At 40.2% G+C, this 21,752-nt stretch overlaps 2 protein-coding genes across 3 annotated transcripts; one reads left to right on the top strand and one right to left on the bottom strand.

Annotated features, from left to right (window-relative positions):
* The first annotated feature begins 1,182 nt into the window (after positions 1 to 1,182).
* On the top strand, positions 1,183 to 13,253 carry slc1a5 (solute carrier family 1 member 5). The gene is made up of 8 exons (XM_061719382.1): positions 1,183 to 1,827; positions 7,537 to 7,579; positions 7,686 to 7,751; positions 7,846 to 8,012; positions 11,504 to 11,737; positions 11,879 to 12,073; positions 12,196 to 12,330; positions 12,498 to 13,253. Exons 1-8 carry the CDS (start codon positions 1,313 to 1,315, stop codon positions 12,721 to 12,723), a joined length of 1,581 nt encoding a protein of 526 aa, XP_061575366.1. The 5' UTR covers positions 1,183 to 1,312; the 3' UTR covers positions 12,724 to 13,253.
* A 2,602-nt stretch (positions 13,254 to 15,855) lies between these two features.
* fkrp (fukutin related protein) lies at positions 15,856 to 19,522 on the bottom strand. 2 transcript variants are annotated; one of them, XM_061720343.1, is made up of 2 exons: positions 19,130 to 19,522; positions 15,856 to 18,933 (listed from the first exon to the last, which is right to left on the bottom strand). In XM_061720343.1, exon 2 carries the CDS (start codon positions 18,823 to 18,825, stop codon positions 17,227 to 17,229), a length of 1,599 nt encoding a protein of 532 aa, XP_061576327.1. In that variant the 5' UTR covers positions 18,826 to 18,933; positions 19,130 to 19,522; the 3' UTR covers positions 15,856 to 17,226. The 2 variants fall into 2 exon arrangements, with proteins under 2 accessions (XP_061576327.1, XP_061576328.1); XM_061720344.1 differs by having other exon boundaries at positions 15,856 to 18,850.
* Between the last annotated feature and the right edge of the window lie 2,230 nt (positions 19,523 to 21,752).

Genomic DNA, 21,752 nt, shown 5'->3' with positions numbered 1-21,752 from the left:
TTTCCAATCAAAGAAAAACAGTGTTCAAATGCATTTTTTTGAGTCTCAATTTTTTTTTGCATTCAAACACTTTTTTCTTTGATTCAATTTTTTTTTGATTGAAGTGACATTTTTTTTTATTGAAAATATATTTTTTGATTGAAGCAATCTTTGTTTTGATTGAATAATGAAGACACAAATCTACGACGGAGTATTAGGGCCAAACTAAGACAAAAAAAATTGGAAATTACGAGAATAAAGTCGTAAAAATTACGAGAATAAAGTCGCAATGTTGCGAGAATAAAGTCGTAAAATTACGAGAATAAAGTCGTAATAGAATAAAGTCGTAATATTATGAGAATAAAGTCGTAATATTACGAGAATAAAGTCGTAAAATTCCAAGAATAAAGTCGTAAAATTCCGAGAATAAAGTCGTAAAATTCCTAGAATAAAGTGGTAATTTATGAGAATAAAGTCGTAATATTATGAAAATAAAGTGGTAATTTATGAGAACTTCAGAAATTCATGAGAAGAGCATCTTCTCCCTGTGTTAAAATGAGGAATATTGAGCATCTTGTGAAGTTATATTTATATACCGTATTTATAATATATTACAACTTTATTCTCGTAATATTACGACTTTATTCTCAAAATATTACGACTTTATTCTCGTTATATTATGACTTTATTCTCGTAATTTTTTTGTCTTAGTTTGGCCCTAAGGGTTAGGGTTAGGGTTAGGCCCGCGTTCCATTTGTCCTCGGAAGTGGGGATTTCCCAGTTCCCAGTCGGAATTTTCAACTGGAACGCCTCTCAAAGTGGGATTTCCCACTGGGAAAGTGGGAGAGTCTTCACAACCCCCGAGTACACATTCCAAGATGGCTGCCCCGGTTGTAAACAGTAGAAGAGAGCTCTGTAAAAATTCGTAGCACTTCATTCTAGTTTTGGTCACACTAAATCAGTCTTATACAAGTATTGTTCGGCATATATATGCTGTTATAGTGTAATTCATGTGGTATATATGCGAACTACAAACTTGTTTTCCGACTTTGTAACTGGAACGCTGATAACTCGTCTGTGTCGTCATTCCCAGATCCGAGTTCCGACTTCCGAGGTAAATGGAACGCAGCAGGGGTCGGCGCCAAACTCCGGCCATGCCCACATGGCCGCGTCACACCGCTACGTCACTGATGTGGAGGATAAGTACACTACACGCGCTCGGCACTAGTTTTTTAAAGTAATCGGGAGACGGCGGCGTGCAGTTTCCTTCACAACACTAACCAGCAGAAGTACTCTTTCCTCGTCGACACTAACTAACTTTTAACCCCACACCATGGCTGAGATGGTAGACATGGAGGAGGTGAAGGGCTCCAACGGGGAGCCGGTGGGGAACGGACTGAGGCAGCAGAAGAGCGGGACGGAGCCGCTGTCCCGGCGGGTGAAGAGGCTGCTCATGGCCAACCTGCTGGTCATCCTCACCGTGGCCGGGGTCATCGTCGGGGTCTTCATCGGACTCGGCGTGCGCAACGTGGCGCTGACCAAAACCCAGATCATCTACATCGGGTTCCCGGGGGAGCTGCTGATCCGCCTGCTGAAGATGATCATCATCCCGCTGGTGGTGTGCAGTCTGGTGTCGGGGGCAGCCAGCATCGACCCCGCAGCCCTGGGCCGGCTGGGCGGCTGGGCCATGCTCTTCTTCCTGGTCACCACCCTCATCGCCTCCTCCATAGGGGTCGTGATGGCCTTCATCATCTCGCCCGGGTCGGTGTCCGTCAGCAAGCCGGCGGGCCTGGATGATGTCGTGCCGCCTCACAAAGAAATTATAGACTCTTTCTTGGACTTGATAAGGTGAGTGAGCCACAACGAGGGTTACGGCGTAGGGGACGCGGCGACGCGCGACATACGCCGTAGGCACTGCGTTGCTGTGACGCGGAACGGTGAATCAGCCTTGAGAGACGGTAACGTCGGGGTGGAGTTGCATCAGCTGTTGCTTCCCCACGTGGAGCTGCTGTGGAAACACACTCATCTCCCTCTGCCTCTATCTGTTGGGTTTAAACAATAGTTTCAGTTTCTACGAAATCCTACACTCATTTAGTTTCTACACAGAGGAGACCAACTAACCGGTGGAAGAATTACATGCAGAAATCTACAAAAAAACACAACATAATCTGAAAACAATTATAAAAAAAAGGGAACAAAAGGTTAATCAATCAAAATCATTTTCAGCTGTTTGTGACATCAATCAATGTTTATTTATAAAGCCCTTTACAACACACATGGTGACCAAAGTGCTTTCCATTAAAATCCACATTAAAACAAATCAATTTAAAGACGACATAATAAAACCATTAAAATTAAGTTAAGAATAGTTCACATCAATACTGTGTAGTAAAAGGTGTATGAGATGTTTAGTTTAGTTTATTTCGGTCATGACATCATAAAAAAAGAATAAAAATAAGACAAACATTAAAATAGCTTTTACAAAATAAAATAAAAATGACAACAAGGAAACGAATACACTGTTCAAAGAAAACATTACACAAAAGTTTCCAATATACAAATAACACCTAGACTGGAAAAGGTGTAGGCTGAAGCAAAGCTTATTCATTGCCTACCCTCAAAAGGATTATTTAAAGTAATGAAATAAAAGCAAGAAGTAAGAGATAAGACCACTAGTAAAACAAATTGCCTCCATGGGGATAACAAAGATTCCTCGAAAAATAAGGAAAAAAAAGGTGAAGTTTACATGTTTCCTTCATCCAGGTGGGACAGCCCCGAAATGGAGGGGAAAAACACAACACCATGATGTTACTTGGTTTCCGCGGAAAACAGCGTCAGTGTGGTTCCCCAGGAAACGCAGCTCTAGATGTGTAGCTGATGAAAGAAGCTTGCATACTACAAACCCACATGCTTATTTCTAAAGTCCACGTGTCACCCGTGAGGTTTTTGCAGACGTGCTGCGGGGTCTGGTTTCAGAGTTACATGTTAAAATCTTCCCTTTGAGGAAACACTTAAAAAAAAAAACGTTTCCATGATGTCAATACTGCTAACTAAAGAGATTCGAGATTTGAGTGGAAATGAGACATTTAAACAGGAAAGTCTATTAGGATGTGAGCTTCACTATTATGGTTGAACAGCACAGTCACATTTATTTATCATAGTAGCTCAAACCACCTCCTGCCTTTCTTTGCACAGACAGAGAGAAACTATGAAACAGAGGACGTGGAGCTGACCGAACCATTGATCTTTTGCACTGTAAATCAATGATCCGTGTCACATTCCTGCCTCTCTCAACCCCACTCTTACTGCTTTTGTCTACATGTGTGGTTTCGGCTCCTATCATTAGGCCTCCACATCCTCACTTGTGAATTTGTTTTTTCGTTCAAGGGGAAATTGATGTGTGTATGATGCAATATCCTCATGCTTGCTTCATTACACATGCTTTTACTCGCCACAGAGATGAAACGGAGTAGACATTGAGTCAGTAACATCTTACTCTACAATTCAGTAGATTTGTGTTTGCACTTTTTGGGATTTGGTATAGATACAATCTGAGACAGTAATGTTTTTTTGAAAGGATAAACTAATCCCCAACTGCCCAATAGGATTTTAAAAAAATTAAAAAAAACTGAGCATGGTTGTTTAACGTTCTCTCTCTCACACACACACACACACACACACACACACACACACACACACACACACACAATAAAATCACCAAAGAAGGACTTTACCAGAGCATACGTTCTGGAAAGCAGAGTCTGTTCACATTCAAGTATGAAACATTCACCTCATACCGGTACATAAATCTTAAACTTTGTTTTCAGTGCTTATTATAGCTGAGGGTGGATTGCAGAATTACACGCCATAAACGCTAGAATTTTCCGCCCTCCCTCCCCTCCCCTCCCAGCAGTGGGACCTAGCAACACCTCCTGAAAACAATCATTGTGTTCAGAGGCACATTTGACTTGCAAGATTAAAGGGGAACAATTTATCCATTTGTTAATGTGATCTCATGACTTGGTATGCCACTGGCAGTTGTGAACATATTTCACATGCCATCCCTACGCATTTTTAATTTTCCCGTGTCATTTTTGAACATTAAGAAGAAATTCCTTGACAGCAGAGGTGCGTTATCCTTACACTGACTCCTGGTCACACTGATTTATAGATTAACATTGTTATCCTAGTAATTATTAGAGAACGTTACATAACAAGATCATCTACAGGTTGCAACACAATAGTCTGGTTTACAGAGCTCAGATTAGGGTATTTACAGTATTGTTTGACTTTCTTAATGACTAAGTTGGGGAAAGAAATCCCATATTCAATAATTAAGGCCTCCACAAATATAAGAGTTCACAAAATAGCAAGTTTTGCTGGAAATGAATGCCCAATTTCAGCATCTTGTAACAACTGTCAGCTAACGGAAGTGTAAGGAAAAAAAAGTGTCTATCACGTGCTGGAAACTTTGGGCACATGCCCCTGCTGCACGTGCTCGCATGTTTCCACATTATCCTAATTGCACATCATGCCTCTCATTAGAGATGGCCCGCTCACCGCGTTTGTTTAACAAGGAAAGAGTAGAACGTGCTACGTGGCGCTGCGTACTTCATCAAAACATTAAAATGACCTGGTCATTGTTCACAGACATGATCTCAGTGTTATGCTCAACTGTCATTGTTTGGACAAACTCATGTGTAACTGCCCACACAGTGCACATGGATATACTGTATATGGCAGGTTTACCCAGTCTGCAGGCGCTCCAACACATCCTTGTTGACATTTCTTATCTGCTGTTGGTTTTTCCCCCCATATAAAGTGTGTGTGTGTGTGTGTGTGTGTGTGTGTGTGTGTGTGTGTGTGTGTGTGTGTGTGTGTGTGTGTGTGTGTGTGTGTGTGTGTGTGTGTGTGTGTGTTTTTCCCATGAAGAGTTTGATGTGCAGTTGGCCACATTGGGAAACTTGCATTATTAAATGCAGTATATTGCTCAATGCTTAAAATGTACATTTTAATCCTGCAAATGGTGATATTATTTTGGCAGTTTAAGCTAAGGGCTACATCTTTGGCTTTTCAAGTCACAGTTGGCATGTTGAATTTATAAACTCATGATGGTACATACCAGAGATACTTGGCCATAATTTAAAGTTAATGTCTGGGAAAATCCAAACACAGAATGTTAAAGTAAATCCCTCGAAGTGTCAAGCAAAGTGGTGGAGGGTTGATGATTTTGGGGTTGGTTTGCAGCCACGTGATTTGGGTACCTTGCAGACGTTGAGTCTGCTGTGCTCCTGCACAGCTAAGTATTCTAGTCGGACATAACGTGATCTGATGACAGTTAAAGTTTGGACCCAAACTGGGTCATGCAACAGGTTAACGATCCCAAGAACAACAGCAGATCTGCAACAAAGGGGCCCAGACTTAAAATCATCAAGCTTTTGCAACTGTCCAGTCAAAGTCCAGACCTGGATCTCATTTGGAATTCTTAAAGATAACGATTCAGTTATTTGAAGTTAAGATGAGTCCACATTTAAGGTTGCAACGATTAGTGGACGTTGTCGACAAAAATTGATGATACTCAATAGTATAGTCAATAGAATAGTCGCCAGCGAATTTAGTTATCGACTATTGTCGGCCAAAAAAACCCAACAGGGTGAGGCATCTCCTTCTTATCTCTGCTCAGAGTTACACATGCACAATGAGCACAAAGCAAAGTAAACAATGTGGCTGTCGTGGATGCAACACCATAGCGACTAGCAGCAAAGTTCATTAAAAGTTGTATTTATGAAATAACTGTCCATCTATCTTATATTTTTAATTAGCACATCATTTAAACAACCTCATGCAAAATGTCGCAGCTGAGAGCTGAATAAAAGAGCCATTCAATAATTATTGAAACAATTAGTCAACCAATCAGATTTATGAATCTCATAGTCAATGTCTAATCGACTATCAGAATAGTAGTTAGTTGCAGCCCCAATCATAACTAATTACTTACTTGAGACGGTCCTAATGGATTAAAAACTTCGATCTGAGAAGTGATGTTATTTTTTTATGAGATTATTGTATAATCAAGATGAATAGATGCATTTCTTTTTCCATTATTCTAAGAAATTCTTAAATTTGAAATCGAGGCTCCACCCTTATCATTCTCCACAGATTGAGATGTTGGGAGCGATGAGAATCATCACCTAATATCTTTGGTGTAAAAACTATGTCATGTTGACTCGCTGCTCCTCCCTCAGATCTGTGATGTAGAGTTACTAAAATCTGTGAAAGGTGTTAGACCAGCTGAACTGTGGCACACCCAACTACTGGCATTCAGCAGCCATGTGTGTGCCTGCAGGATGTATTCAAGTGATTGTTTACATAACAAAGGCCTGTGTTAATCTCAGAAGCTTTTCAGACTATGAATATGATACCGCTCCTTCGCTAATGGGGGAGGTGGGGTGCAGTAAACTGGTGCAACAGAGGAAGAGAAACACGGAAATGGATGTGATCAGAGTTGTGCATTCACCTCTGTTCAAAATAAAAGTACATTCCAACTTTTCTAAACGTGCAGGACTTGAAATGGTGGTAAGCCATTATGACTTGACTATGGCCTCTTTAAACCTGGTGTTTTTCTGACATTTGGACAGAATTGGTGGACCTTTCATCCACTTTGTTGTTAAAAGGTTAAAATTGATGTTGTATCACTGAGTGTGATTCAAAAAGTTCAGTATGCTTAATGACATTTTAACAAAATATCTCTGGTCACTTGAGCGAAATTAAAACATTGTTAAATTACAATTTCATTTAAAAAAACGAAATAGTCTAACACTGGTTTAAAACATTTGGTCCTTTTTTTTTTCTCTTTTCTTTTCACATAACCAGACTACAACCTGTGCTCCAGCTGCAGGCTGGCCTGTCACATGATGCAGTAAGAGTTTAATGAAAGGCAATGAATGGCTTGAAAGAGCTTGTGAAGTTAATGCCTAATTATGCTAAATCTATTGCAGACAGCTGAGCACAGAGGTATCAAGGGTGAAAGGGTTTCTTAAGTTCTTTTGGATTTAAAATGCTGTTAGACTTGATATCTGTCCTATTGTGTGTGTGTGTGCATGCGTGTGTGTGTGAGTGCATGTACTAGTCAGCAGAGAATTATTAACGCTACAACAAGAAGAGGAAAAAAATGGATTAATAGTTGGGTTTCCTCATGATCAAACATGTGATTTTTGGCTGTTTCAACCAGTACTGACAGCCAGTCGGTGGTATCCTGCAAATCTACTTCTGTTTAATTAAGTTAGAGGAAGAATTAGAAGACAGTGATGTGCAGTTGTGTAGTAGTTTATGGAAACCCATCTGTGAAGACTTCATGAGGAACTCTTCAGAAAAAGCCAGTTAATGGTTTCAAATGTGTTTGCACGGCAACAGAATCTGTAATCAGTATTAACATTGTTCAACACACTGTTGACACATTTGTATCCTGTTCCAAAATGCCTCGTCCTGCATCTCCAAGCAATCTGATACAGAATGAGCACACAAAGTTAAAGTTTTCTTTTGTTTTTCTGTTCACAGAAACATTTTCCCGTCCAACCTTGTATCTGCTGCCTTTCAGTCGGTGAGTGTTGGCTCTAAAATCTATGTTTTTGAATCGCTGTGTGTGCGTGTAAAGGTCTGTACAAGCTGGTTTATACTAAATTAACAAACTTCTCCTTTCCAATTAGTATGCCACCTCTTACAAGGAAATAAAGAATGCCACAGGTGGCAACATGAACATCTCAGGGGAGAAGGTGAGCAAAGATCGCTTGTTCTGATGTAATTAATCATCATCGTGCTGTATTCAGATTGATTACTGAGGGGTGTTTTTGCATGCTTGGTGCCCAGGTGCCTGTTGGAATGAACCAGGACGGCATGAACATTCTCGGGCTGGTCGTGTTTGCCATCGTGTTTGGCATTGCTCTCAGGAAGTTGGGTGAGGAAGGAGAGATTCTCATCAAGTTCTTCAACTCCTTCAACGAAGCCACCATGGTGCTGGTCTCCTGGATTATGTGGTGAGCAAATCTATATGTTCACGTATAACTGAAACTAACACCGGACTTTGTTGTCCTCATACATGAATGCTGTAAAACGCACGGCTAGCTGCAATTTGATAAAACTGTATTAATCCCAATAGAGAATTTCATCAGAAAAAAGTAGAATTTGAGGTATGGGTCAATAGTAAGTGAAAACTTATTTTCATTCATTTCTATTGTTTTACCTCTGAAAACTGTTTGTTTTCTTCTAATGCTAATAATATAAAGGTCTGTGTTTTATGTTTTCTAGGAAACCTTGAGCTTGTAGAAGGCTGTTTTCAAACAAAACTCTAAAGTTTGAATGACTACCCTTTTCCACCAAACCGGTTCCAGAGCTGGTTCTGGGCCAGTGCTGTTGCTGCTTCACTGCTCGTTCAGCTCGTTCAACAGCTGGTTTGCTCGTCCAGCAAACCAGCTGAGAACCGGTTTGTAAGGCGAGCCACGTCATTACTTCACTGCAAACGTCAGTTACCGTAGATGACCATTTAGTAGCCCGGGCGTTTAATATGCTAAATCCACTTGGACCCCAGGCGTTTATAAGAACCAGGCGGGTATTTGCACCAGGCTACAATTTATTTTTGCAATGAGCAGCACCAGACCATTACTTACAAAGAACATATGAGATCACCATAGTACCACTGGAACTAAAATTGTACACACTGTACACAACACAACACCTCACGACGAGCTCCCGATCACGAATCGTGAGGTCGCAAGAAAATGTTTGAAATCCGCCGTGTTTGAAATCCTGGTCGCTCCTTGTGAAGGAATCACAGTTGAAGCAGCTGCGACCCGATTTGACTCATCCTTTCACAGAGAGCATGCACAATCTCTGATGTTACGTCAAAAACTATTATTTGTAATTTAAGTTTTGCAAATTCACTTTACAAATCATGTTTTAATAGCAAAAAAAAAGCGCAGTTCCACGTACGTTGCGGGTCGCCGCGTACCCTGCGCCGTAGGCTCTGCGTTGGTGTAACGCGGAACCATAAATCAGCCTTACGGCGTACCCTGCACCGTAGGCTCTGCGTTGGTGTAACGCGGAACCATAAATCAGCATTTAGTGTGTGCGCTGTCTGCTGTTCGGAAAACCTCTTTTTTCTCTTCTCATTTTGCTGGGACGTCGGTTCCTCTGCCGAGACAACTTTTGCGGTACGCGTTCTTTGTTGTGTCTAAAAATGATTCGCAGTGCACACACCCAATCAGAAACGGTACAGATATTTTGGGATTTTAATATATAAAAAAAATAAAATTATAAATAATAAAGAATCCCCATGACTTTGATCAGGTGGGCAGGATGCAGGTTTGGGTGTGGGAACAGCCCACCCCTGCCCCAAAACCGGCTTCGAGTTCCAGTACACAGACTTCAGGTAGGCACATGTGCATTTTATATGCATGCAAACATTTTTGGAGCGGAGCGGGGTGCAGTGTTACTGGAGCGCTGAGCGGTTATGGGTGGAGCGTTTTTTTTTTTTTTTCATGCTCTGATATACAAAGACAGTTTGTCTGTGTAACGGCGACACACGGAGCTGATCAGAGCAGTATGAACGATACTGTACACAATACAATGCAAATACAGTGTTATTACCAGGTTGTTACCGGTAGTCGCCCGGGCGTTTAATTGAACCGGCGTTTATTATGCCAAATGGGCTCGGACCCCCGGCGGCTATTAGAGCACAGGCGCGTATTTGCGCGCGGGCGACTATTTGGTCATCTACGGTATGTCGCTGCGTTTGCATTGGTGCGAAAATTGAAGCAACAACAGCGTATTTGCTCTAATACGGACTTGGTCAGCGTAGCACCCTCCGTGGACCATATCGCTAAAAGACACATCTCCTCCACAAACCACTGCTGCTTTGCTGCATCCATATTCATTTTTTTTTTGTTTTGATATTTTTATTAGGGGGTAAGGCACAGTTGAACAGGAATAAACAAAAAAAAGATATACAGTCTACCTCCTTTTTTTTTTTTTTTTTGGAATTAAGAACAGAACAAAAAATCCACACAAAACAATGACAAATACACGAAAATTATTATATTCTTATATACAAGTAATATTTAAGTATTTAAGCTAAACAGTATGAATTAAAAAAATAGATGAATAAAAAGGGAAAAAAAAAAAAAAAAAAAAAAAAAAAAAAAAAAAAAACAAAAGAAAAGTAAAAAGATAAATAAAAAGGAGGAAGAAAGAAAGGAATGAGAGAAGAGAGGGAGGGGGGGGATCCGTCAATCAGGAGGCAGGGACTGGAGAGAGTGGAAGAATGTAAGAAAGGGAAGCCACTTATTATAAAATTTGTTGCAACTACCCTTCAGTGAATATTTAATCTTTTCCAGCTTCAGAAAAAACATGGTGTCGTTGAGCCACTGGGTACTAGAAGGAGCCTTAGTCGACTTCCAGTGGAGAAGAAGGTGGCGTCTTGCCAGTAAGGAAGTAAAAGCCAAAATGTCTTTTTGGTTTGAAGTAAACCGGCCATGGTCCTCTGGGAGCCCGAATATGGCAACATGGGGGGAGACTTTTATATTCACCGAGAGTATTTTTGACATGGTGTCAAAATAATTCGACCAAAAGCGAGAAAGTAGTGGGCAAGAGTAAAACATATGGGTTAAATTGCAGGACGAGGCATGACATTTGTCGCATTCGTCAGTGACACTGGGATAGATCTGTGAGAGTCGAGCTTTAGAAAAGTGGACTCTAAACAGTACTTTAAACTGTATAAGTGTAAGACGAGCGCAGGATGAACTTGTGTAAATTTTTTTAAGAGCAGCGTCCCACCAGTCATCCTCCAAATTTAGATCCAGTTCATCTTCCCAGGCAGCCCTAACTTTAATAACTGGAGAGAGATCGTAAGACAGAAGGTCATCGTAAACCTTAGAGATCAGTGATTTTTGAAGTGGATCATGGTTTAAAAGCACCTCCCACTGTAGAGTCGGCGGAGAGGATGGAAAAACTGGAAACAAAGCTTTAGCGCAGTGTCTAATCTGAAAGTATCGAAAGAGATGAGAAGGCGGGAGATTAAATTCACCTGAGAGATCTGCAAAGCTGCGAAAGATACCATCCTTGTAAAGATCTCCAAAACTTTTCAGGCCCTTATTATGCCATATGAGAAAGGTTGAATCTGTAAGCGGAGGTCGAAATAAATGATTGTTCAGTAATGGAGCTAAAGTAGATGCTGACTTAAATTTGAAGTGTTTCCTAAATATCCATATTCATTTTATCGCTTATTTGAAAATGTCGACGTCTCGTAGTCTTGCTATTGCCGTTGGTCTTAACAACTCCGCCCCTCCGCTTACGTTAGCGGTTCTTTCCTTTTAGCCCAGCAAAGAGTTAGTGCTACCGTGGAACTGTTTTTTTCTGGCCTGGAGCCAGTTCTTTGTCAGTGGGAACAGAAAGCCTGGTTCCACTGGCCCACTGGTTTGTCAGGGTGCTGATCAATAGTAACGTCCTGTCCTTTCCACCTCTGTGTCTGCAGGTACGCTCCTCTTGGTATCATGTTCCTCGTCGCTGGAAAGATTGTGGAAATGGAGGACGTCGGCTCGCTGTTTGCCAGTCTGGGGAAATATATAGCCTGCTGCATGGTTGGACATGCTATTCATGGCTTTCTTGTGCTGCCAGGCATCTACTTCATATTTACAAGGAAGAACCCCTACACTTTCCTCTGGGGAATTTTTACTGCTCTGGCTACAGCATTCGGAACCAGCTCCAGGTATTTGACTCACTGCTGCTGGCTTCTCTCTCTCCATCTCTCTACTTCTCTATCTCTCTCTTATAGCAAATACTGGTGTTCTCCTGTACATACCTGCTCTCTTATACACTTAACACACTCTTATTGTCTGTTTTTTCTCAGCTCAGCCACACTGCCCCTCATGATGAAGTGTGTGGAGGAAAATAACGGAGTATCCAAGCACATCAGCCGTTTCATCCTGCCCATCGGGGCGACAGTTAACATGGACGGAGCTGCTCTTTTCCAGTGTGTGGCTGCAGTTTTCATTGCTCAGCTGAACAACACGTCCCTTAACTTCATCCAGGTCATCACCATCCTGTAAGTCTGGAAGCATCAACAGCTACACAGCTAAAACAAATGGGATGTCGGATTAGATTTTTTTTTTTTTCTTTCCCGTTTTCCAAGTGTAACTGTGACTTTGTCCCTCCTGTCTGTGTCAGCGTGACGGCCACGGCATCCAGTGTTGGAGCAGCAGGTATTCCTGCAGGAGGTGTTTTGACCCTGGCTATTATCCTGGAAGCAATAGGACTTCCCACCAGTGACATCTCTCTTATCTTAGCCGTTGACTGGATTGTGTAAGTACACAGCAGTTTTTGTGTTGTATTCTTGCCTATTTGTGATTGACAGTTTATAGAATGACAAATATAATCCGAACTTTATAATTAACTAATAGTTAATCCAATGTAAAACCTTGTCATTGTTAAATTAAAATGGCTTGCCGCTCCATTGTCTCTTGCTTTAGTGACCGTACCTGCACAGTACTGAATGTGGAGGGCGACGCCTTCGGAGCCGGCCTCCTGCAGCATTATGTGGACAAACACCAGGGAGGAGTAGAGTTGAGCGAAGTCAAACTGGAAGGAGACGTCTCGGCTGCTGGCCCCGAGAACTCGCCTCTCATTGAGAAACGAAGTGGTGGTGCAGAAGGTGTCAAGATGCCACTTTCCAGCGACAAAGACTCCGTTATGTAATCCCCCCCCACTGACGTTATCAAGAACTATCCCCAAAACAGAGGATTTTGACACTCCTGCAAGCAGAATGCTCAAGTTCAGGCCCCTTTTTCCATTTGATCTGCCTGAAGAAAAGATTGCGAAGAGAGAGGATGGACATGCACACTACGATGCGAAGATACACTTCCTGACCTCAACACTTTTCGGTATCTGGGAGGACAACTCGAGTCAAATGTTACTCAAACTATATTATATAAGCATGGGGTTTGTTTCCCTTTGTGACGTTAGTACATCAGACTGGCTTGGGTTTACACAAGTCCAATGAGTCATTTGACTGATTCTGTCCAACTTTGAAGTCAGATTGTTCTCAGACGAGCATGTTTTGTGTTTTTTGTATCAGCTGTTCTGTAGTCCCTATATATGGTTTTTCATACGAACAGTTTATACGTCCACATAAGCGAGACCAGGGCGAAATCTACACCAGTGACCCTCTAGATATTGCAGGTGATTTAAATTAAAAAAAAAAAAGAAGCTTTTTATTATGGTAGAGAAGAAGAAGAAGAAGAATGTGCATGAATGCATTGATCTGTTGATGAAGGAACCCATCTAGTGCCTTCTGGGAGTTTTTAAAGACTGAATATGAAATCAATTGGATTCAAATCTTTTTCTTTTTTTTTTCCCCCCATAGGCAAGATTTTTTATTTAAGACATAAGACATCAATTACTTTGGCTCTCAGCATACATGATTGTGGCCACTTTCATGCAGGTTTGTCCAGTGCTATTTTTAAGTTCTTTGAGTTGTAAATGTTTTTTTTTCATAATACAGTAAAGATCCTAAAATGCAGAGGTCAATCAGGCAACATACAGTTCAATCTGCAAAAGCCCCAAATAGTTGTTGTGTGCTTATTATTGTTATTATATAATTCGGGGGAAATTCTATTTAAAGAAATCTGTTTATTAATGTGACCAACAATTTGTGACCAATAATTCTGATTAATTTAATTTTTATTTTCACTGCTGTCACCATGTAAAGTCTCTTCAGTCTCTGTGATTTACTTCTGTAGGTTGCTATGGAAGCAGAGGATGAGAAAGAAGAGCTACATGTTTTGCCACACAATGTTTTTTGTTTCTTCCCCTCAGCAAGCAATGCTCTGTCACCAGAAGGGTAGATGAGATCAAGCTGGTGTTCATACTTTACGCACACTGAACCGTACTTTCCTGTTCATTCTGACCAGCTTAAATATTTAATGGGCAGAAATTAAACCGTTTAAAAAAAGATTATTTGATCTGTCTAGATTTTTAGGATTGTATGATAATTTTGATGAGGGGTTAATTATCTTTTTTTTTTTTTTTTAATATTCAGCGGTACCAGCAAAACAGGCCAGAAGCCTATAAGCCAGGGGTGAATTATCTGAATGTAACTGTTTTTGGATCCTTTGTAGACATTGAAAGGTCAATCCCTACACTATGAAGTTACAGTTTAACTTTATGCCATAAACCTGCATGAAAATGGGAGCGATAATGAGATAATGCAGTTTTACTTTTTTTTTTTCTTCTCTTTTCAGCAGGAGGAGTGTATTGAAGCTTTTTCAATCCGTTAATATGTTTATTGTTACTCGAAGCACAATGACTTTTCCAGGTTGTAAAGAAGCAGTACAGTTATATATATATATATTCCATGCCATAACAATGGAAATGATATTGTCACTGTCATCCCAAACTTGAATGGAGAAGCTTTCAAAACATGTAAACATCCAAAAGCAGTATGGCAGATGCCATGACCTCAGGTGGGACTTTGTTTGAAAAGTGTGCCTCAGAAACTCTTTTCATACTCTTAGACCAAAAATTAGGCAGACTTGGCAATCAGAGAGGAGTCAACTGCTCCACATGATGTGGAATTTAATTTATGTAATGCCCACTTTTTTTTTTTTCACATGCTGTTACTGCAGTTGGGTTTGCAGTGATGAGAACTGTTTGTGTGTAGTGGGAACATGTGTCATTTAAGTAATACAACTACTTTCCACTACAAAAAGATGTGTACGTTATTGGAACAGCAGCAGCAAACTGTCCAAATAAGAAAACTATGTAAGGCTTTATTATAAGCTGTTTATAGTTGTGCTAATACCCCACAGAAAAAACATTCATGTTGGGTTAAGGCTTCCTTTGTATACATGTTTAATTAGTTATTTTATTTATTTCAAATCGAAATCCAAAGAAATTTGACATTTACTATCAACTCATTAGTTTGTTTGCAGACTTACGATAAACTGTATAGTGATATTTTGTTATCTGTTAATATTATAGGTAATTGTTTTGGCATAAAATGTTTTTAAATGGTGGGGAAACGGGTAGAAGAGGGGTTTATTTGTACGCTGAAGTTATTTTGAAAAAAGTAAAGATTCACTGTTCATTTTCCATCCATATCTTCTAGCTTTATGTAAAAGTAAAGTAACATTATCTTTTCTATGAAGACTATTCTTTCAGTGTAAGATGAATGAATTCAATGCATTGTTTAATCTGTAAAGTCTTATTGTCACAGGAAAGTGCTAACAGTTTCCTACTTTTGCTTTGCTTTATCCTTTGTGATTTAAGATGTTACCATTCCCTTCTGCAATCTTGCGCGATGTACATGATGCTTCTGTCAGCTTGTTTAGATATGTAGTACAATAAATTCATTACAATCATCTTGAAAATGTAAATTCTTATTTCCCATATTGAATGTGTAGATATTGCGGCAAAATCAATATAAACAGCATTTTTACTTGTTTAACCGTGTCTGTGTTGTTGCCAGTGAGTCTTCCAACTCTTGTGGCCACATGAGATCCACGTGCTGTGTTGGTCATCCTCACACTGAGCAGCATGCAAGAGGGGACATGTCTCAAGTGCTGTTTGTCTCATGTATTTACATCTAAAAATAACCGGTCTCAATTGTACAGTTGCCTGATTTAACTACCTTATATGAACACTGCTGGTGACGAGCCATTTCCAAGAGGAACATGCACGCACGTCTTAGGTTCCAGTTTGTCAACTTGCAGGATTCCTTCACGCCAACTTGGTCTATTGTGCCATCTAGTGTTCAGAAGGCGAAGTGGAGACTATATTTCTTTATTTGGAACAGACGTGGTCCTCAGGAAAAAATAAACCAGACACGGTTAGAATTCTTTATTTGATCATTTCATGAAATGGAGGTAAACCTTAATACATCACATAGCAGCAACAGCACTACAGAAATCCAGTGGTACTCCGAGGACATAGATGTTTTTGTAATATCAAACATTTTCTCTGCATAGTGACCTCGAGTTCTATTTTGGTAAATTACTCCAGGTAATTGAGTTTAGAATTCTCATTTATATACTAAACCTTTACAGAGCTATGCTTCATCCTCAACAGGACGATCAAAGATTGTATTACAAAAGAGCTGTCCATGGACCTTCTGCAGGACATTCAAGGGGACGGGATGGCCTTGAGGTTAAACTGATAAATATCGTAAGAGACAAGACACTAAACCATCAGAATATGATAGAAAACACCCACGTGTGGGGAGACAGAGACGTAAACATAATCACAAAGACACACAGTGACAGCAAAGAGGGGGAAACATGCACTACAATTTCAGAGAATTAATCTTTTGCAACAGTCTTTGGAGAGCAGTTCATGATACTGTAATGTTGTGAATTACTTGATAAAAAAAACTAACTCCAAAGCTTTCATTTGTAACCCCAAAAATGCAACACAAAAACGACCACAAAGACACAGGTGATTGCTCCAAAAAGATGCAAACATCACCAAAATAAATTAAAACAAAGAAATGCAAAATGACCACATAATAGACAATATGACCTACAAGAGATCTATAATCATGTTAAAATTGATCATATCTTAGTAGTTTTGTGCCATTTTTGTTTTGGGTGTCTGTTGTGGCCAGTTGTTTAATGTCACTGAGCTGCTTGGGAGTTCTCTGCATGTTTTTGTACAATAACATTCATTCGTAAAATGTGCAAATCTGAAAAATAAAACAATAAAAGGCAATATAGTAAAAAACAGTAAAAAAAACAAAAAAAAATCCAACAAAAAACAAAACATGAAATATCTGTTACATCCAAATCACTTATTTAACTTTTCACAATATCTTGAATCTTGCAGAAGATAATCTTAACCATAAACCTTGTCTAAATGTACTGTATATTATTCACCTTCACAGCAGTAATATTAATACTTTAAAACATATTATTGGTATATACAGTAAAAACAGTATTTTTAAATGAGCCTGGTGTTTGTAGACTAGCATATGCATTCACATTTCTCAAGTGTTTACATCTCTTGAGAAAGAAATCCATGTGCTTGCTACAAACTAAATCTGATCAACTCTAATCCTTAAATTGTTTGTTAAAACAGAATTTAGAGGAAACAGTAATATTTTGGCAGCTTGTATTCATTTTCTGGCAACATTGCTCAAAGAATAGATGTTGTTTCAGTAAACACATACAGTGCAACATAAAATGACCTGAGCCTCTATTGTCAGTCTCATAATTTACTTCTGTCAAGACGCTTTTTTGCAGGGTTGGGGTACTGGGGGTTCTCAATCACTCCCTCTCCAAACTTGAGCTCCAAGAAAGCTCTGTGGTTGTTTGGACCGAAGGCTGTAATGCCAGCAAAAGGCATGGGCACCAGCGGCTGCAAGAAATGTTCTGGGAACTCCACGTCTTGTTTGTGCTCTGTCCACGTGTCCTTGGTCATGACGCCATTTCGTGAGTAAAAAGGCCACAGGTCAACATGCAGGTGGTTGGCCTCGCTGTACTGGACTCTGTAAAAGTCTCCTTCCACTGCACGCTCCCACACGTAGCCATTAGCATCCACCAGAGAGCCTGAGTCCAGGTTCTTCAAGTGATCACAGTTGGGTATGTCTTCCAGGTAGATGCCTAGGTCCACATCGTAATCCCAAGGGATGATGTCTTGATGGCGAATGGCCCCGAGCAGAGAACCTCCTTCGAGCCAGTAGCGCACGCCGGAACTCTCCAGGATATTGATAACATACTTGGTGGTTTCCCTGAGTGCTCGCAAACAGCAAGGTGGTGTCCACCGGTCCAAATAAAGATAGTCTGGTGTGTCATCTTGCACAGTGCCAAAGCAGCGAGGCGTCTCTTTACTGCAGCCGTGCCACTGTTCCTTCCCATCGGACATCAAGAGGCGCTTCAGGCCAAAACTCCTCATGAGCTTCCCAGTGGCCTCCTTCAGTCGAGTGTCAGCCTTCCACTGGTTGTGTGCAGAGCTGAACAGTGGTCGGTGGTTTGCTGAGAAACAGGGGCTTTCCAGCAGTTTGACCTTCCAACCTCTCAAGGCTGTCTGGACGAAAAGTGCTGAAATAAGGGGCCTACCAAGAGGGACAGAGAGGTTGAAAAGATCCTCAGTGCGAATGAGGACAACTGTATCCCCTTGTAATGCAGTACACACGCTCCCACTGCTGCCGGATGCAGCTGGTGAGTAGGTAGCTGTCCATTCTCTGAGATTCACCCGCAAGTGGAGACACTGAACGGCTGATCGCACCAACACCGGTGCAGCCACCAACCTGACAGGCCCCCCACCCTCACCTTCCAACTCTCTGATCAACCTCTCAATAACCCGAGGTTGCTCCAGCTCCACTCCATCGGGCACCAACAACACAAACTCCGTCTGAACATGAAATTCTGGCCTGTGAGCTTGGGGTGGTTGGTTTGGGCTGGGGGAGAGGATGAGAAGCCTCGCCCCCTCAGGGAGCACCAGGGGAGGGTATGGAGGCGTATCAGCCACGGCCAGGAAGGGAAGCTCTGGACGCTGATGAAGGAAAGAATGAGCAACGTCCCCAACATAATTTTCAAAGTTTTCAAACTCCCGAAGTAGGACAGTCACACGTGGGCCTCGACTGTGTCCCTCGCTTCCAACCGCTCCATGATCACCTCCAGCTCCTCCAACTACCCCTAGACCTCCTCCAATCCCGGAGGCTGGCTGAGCAGCCTTCCTCGTGCCTCTGCCAAGGTCCTTCCTCCTCTCCATCATCTGCTGCTGGGCCCGGGATACATAGTAGAGAATGAGGAGGTTGAGGACGATGGCACCAGTTAACAGGCCTTGGCAGAAACTAATACGCATGGCAACTGATTATATTCCAGTGGCTCTGGGGAGAAGAATGGAGACATCCAGCAGCAAGTTGTGAGTCCCCGTGTGTATTTCAGAAGAAGAATGATTACTGCAGACAAACTGTAAAACAAACAAAAAAATATGTTTTGCTCAATATTTCACAACCTTGTATTTAAACTTCAACAGTACAACTATGGCTTGAATGAAAATGTATCAGGATAAGTAGCATGCAAGTTTCATTTTTGTAAATACATGTTGAAAAGCTGCAGTATTCATCAATTAAGGCTTTCTTGAACGTTTCAACACCTCAACTCACCGTCATTTGATTGTTTCCATCTTACTGAATGCATGACAATAATTTGCAGGACGTAGAGTCATCATAACATGTACTGATTATCAGAGTCAAATATATACTAAATAACTGATTTGTAGTCATCATAGTGTGGATATCGTGGCTTTATTCAGCCAACTGTGACTGAATATCATTTAACCTGGTTGATCCCGCAACAGCAAATACATTTACTAACATGCATCGTTTGATATAACATTAACGCTGTGACTTGGGGAAAGCCTAGATTATTCAATCAAAAAGCCGCAACTTAACGAACACCAGGCTGTTTCATTTACACGCAACTTAAAAAATATCCATTAAAGAAATCTAAGCTTGAATGTATGCTTTAGCATAATGCTAGCACGCTTTCAGACTCTGTTGCCCGCAGCAACAATGAACTTCCGGTTGTTTCCCTTCAGAATAAAAGCATCTGTATGTGCGTGCGTGTGTGTGTGTGTGTGTGTGTGATTTTTTTTTTTTTTTTTTTTAATGAAGCACAATTCAAGTTGGACAGTTTGGAGAGGAAGTCAAGGTGTCCTTGGTGAGAAAGACAGTTTACTCCTGATGTGTGTCAGTGTTAGAGGAAAAGGACTGCGCAAAACTTCCTTAAACTCTGATTGTACATAAAACAGTTATAACAATGTTTCAAAATATATTATTTTTACTAAATCATAGCATCCCAAAGAACCCACGAAGATCAAATCAGTGGGTGCCTATGAGGCACATATGTCGTTAATACAAAAAACACGGCGTCTGAAGAGTTGGTAAATCCGGAAGGAAACGTTTGGATAACTTTACTGTTCTCAAATATACCTGCTCACAAAATGGCAGGAAATGGACTCCCCTGGCGATATACTCATTCTGTATTGCTTAAATCACGTCCCTTTATTTGTCACCCACAGTGGGCAAACACAGGGGAGAGGAAACAGTTTATAGTTACACATAATAAGAGTTGCGAACACGAAATTAATCAGAATCAGAATCATGTTTATTGGGACAAGTCAGGTCAAGCAAGACAGGGAATTTGACTCGGTTATTTTTGCTCACTGTACAGTAAATAGACAGATGACAGCTCTTATTAACATAAGTGAAAGATGCAACAGTATGAGGGAGACATGGTTATTGAAAGGTGCATTGTTAAAGCATATGATTGTATTATTATTATTATTATTATTATTATTATTATTATTATTATTATTGTTGTTGTCGTCCAGGGGGGAGGAGTTCAAACAGATTGTGTCCTGGGTGTGAGGGGTCTGCAGAGATTTTACCTAAATTAACGATTGCTTTTGGTGTTATGTTAAAGTTTGTATTTACTTTGTGTTAACGATACATATAATTTACACAGTAGTATTTTGGCGTTAAATGTTTCCAATTAGCGCTGAAAATGCCCGGGTGTTTTATACGGAAGAGTATTAGGGCCAGGCAAGAGAAAAAAAAATTTGAGAGTGGAAGATTTTTTTTGCACTTCGAGAAAAAAGACGAAATGTCGAGAAAAAAGTCGAAATGTCGAGATTAATGTTGAAATACAATTTTGAGAAAAAAGTCGAAATTTCGTGAATAATAATAATAATAATAATTTTTTCTCAACATTTCGACTTTTTGACTTTTTTCTTAAACTTTCGACTTTTTTCTCGACATTTCGTCTTTTTTCTCAACATTTCGACTTTTTTCTCGACATTTCGACTTTTTTCTCGAAATTGTACTTCAACATTAATCTCGACTTTTCGACTTTTTTCTCCACATTTCGACTTTTTTCTTAAAATTTTGACTTTTTTCTCAACATTTCGACTTTTTTCTTGACATTTCGTCTTTTTTCTCAACATTTCGACTTTTTTCTCCACATTTCGACTTTTTTCTTAAAATTTTGACTTTTTTCTCAACATTTCGACTTTTTTCTCGACATTTCGACTTTTTTCTCGACATTTCGACTTTTTTCTCAACATTACGACTTTTTTCTCGACATTTCGTCTTTTTTCTCGACATTTCGACTTTTTCTCAACATTTCGTCTTTTTTGCTCAACATTTCGACTTTTTTCTCGACATTTCGACTTTTTTCTTAAAATTTTGACTTTTTTCTTAAAATTTTGACTTTTTTCTCCACATTTCGACTTTTTTCTTAAAATGTCTTCTTTTTTCTCGACATTTCGACTTTTGTCTCGAAATTGACTTCAACATTAATCTCGACTTTTCGACTTTTTTCTTAAAATTTTGACTTTTTTCTCAACATTTCGACTTTTTTTCTCGACATTTCGTCTTTTTTCTCAACATTTCTTTTTTTTTCTTTTTTAGAGGCAGCTCCACAAATCACTTTCAGCCCAGGGTTAACTCCAAGAAAGGTTCAAATTCGTTTGCATCCTATTCTACCAACATGTGGAATTCCTTACCGACAGCCATAAAAGAGAGCAAATCCCTAATGTCCTTCAAGTCTGCCCTAAAAAGCCACCTACAGGAGGCTGCTACTCGTAACTGGGAATAATCAAAGCCTCTACTGCACATCCCGCTGTTCCTTCTGATTATTGTTTCTTGTTTTTGTTTTTTGTTTTGTTTTCTGCTTTTGTTTTGTATTACCTAGCTTATTCTATTTGTCTCCTCACCTTTTAGTCTC

This window comes from Cololabis saira, chromosome 4 (genome assembly GCF_033807715.1).
Source record: "Cololabis saira isolate AMF1-May2022 chromosome 4, fColSai1.1, whole genome shotgun sequence".
Classification (NCBI taxonomy): domain Eukaryota; kingdom Metazoa; phylum Chordata; class Actinopteri; order Beloniformes; family Belonidae; genus Cololabis; species Cololabis saira.
Note: the sequence above shows the minus strand (reverse complement) of the source record. Positions and strands in the feature narration are given on the sequence as shown.

What these genes read in the sequence shown, in the direction of transcription:
- slc1a5 (XM_061719382.1), top strand. Translation starts at nt 1,313, where the DNA reads ATGGCTGAGATGGTAGACATGGAGGAGGTGAAGGGCTCCAACGGGGAG. An exon ending in GCATTCGGAACCAGCTCCAG is followed by an intron (nt 11,738 to 11,878) that starts GTATTTGACTCA and finishes GTTTTTTCTCAG; the next exon opens with CTCAGCCACACTGCCCCTCA. An exon ending in ATCCAGGTCATCACCATCCT is followed by an intron (nt 12,074 to 12,195) that starts GTAAGTCTGGAA and finishes TGTCTGTGTCAG; the next exon opens with CGTGACGGCCACGGCATCCA.
- fkrp (XM_061720343.1), bottom strand. Translation starts at nt 18,825, where the DNA reads ATGCGTATTAGTTTCTGCCAAGGCCTGTTAACTGGTGCCATCGTCCTC.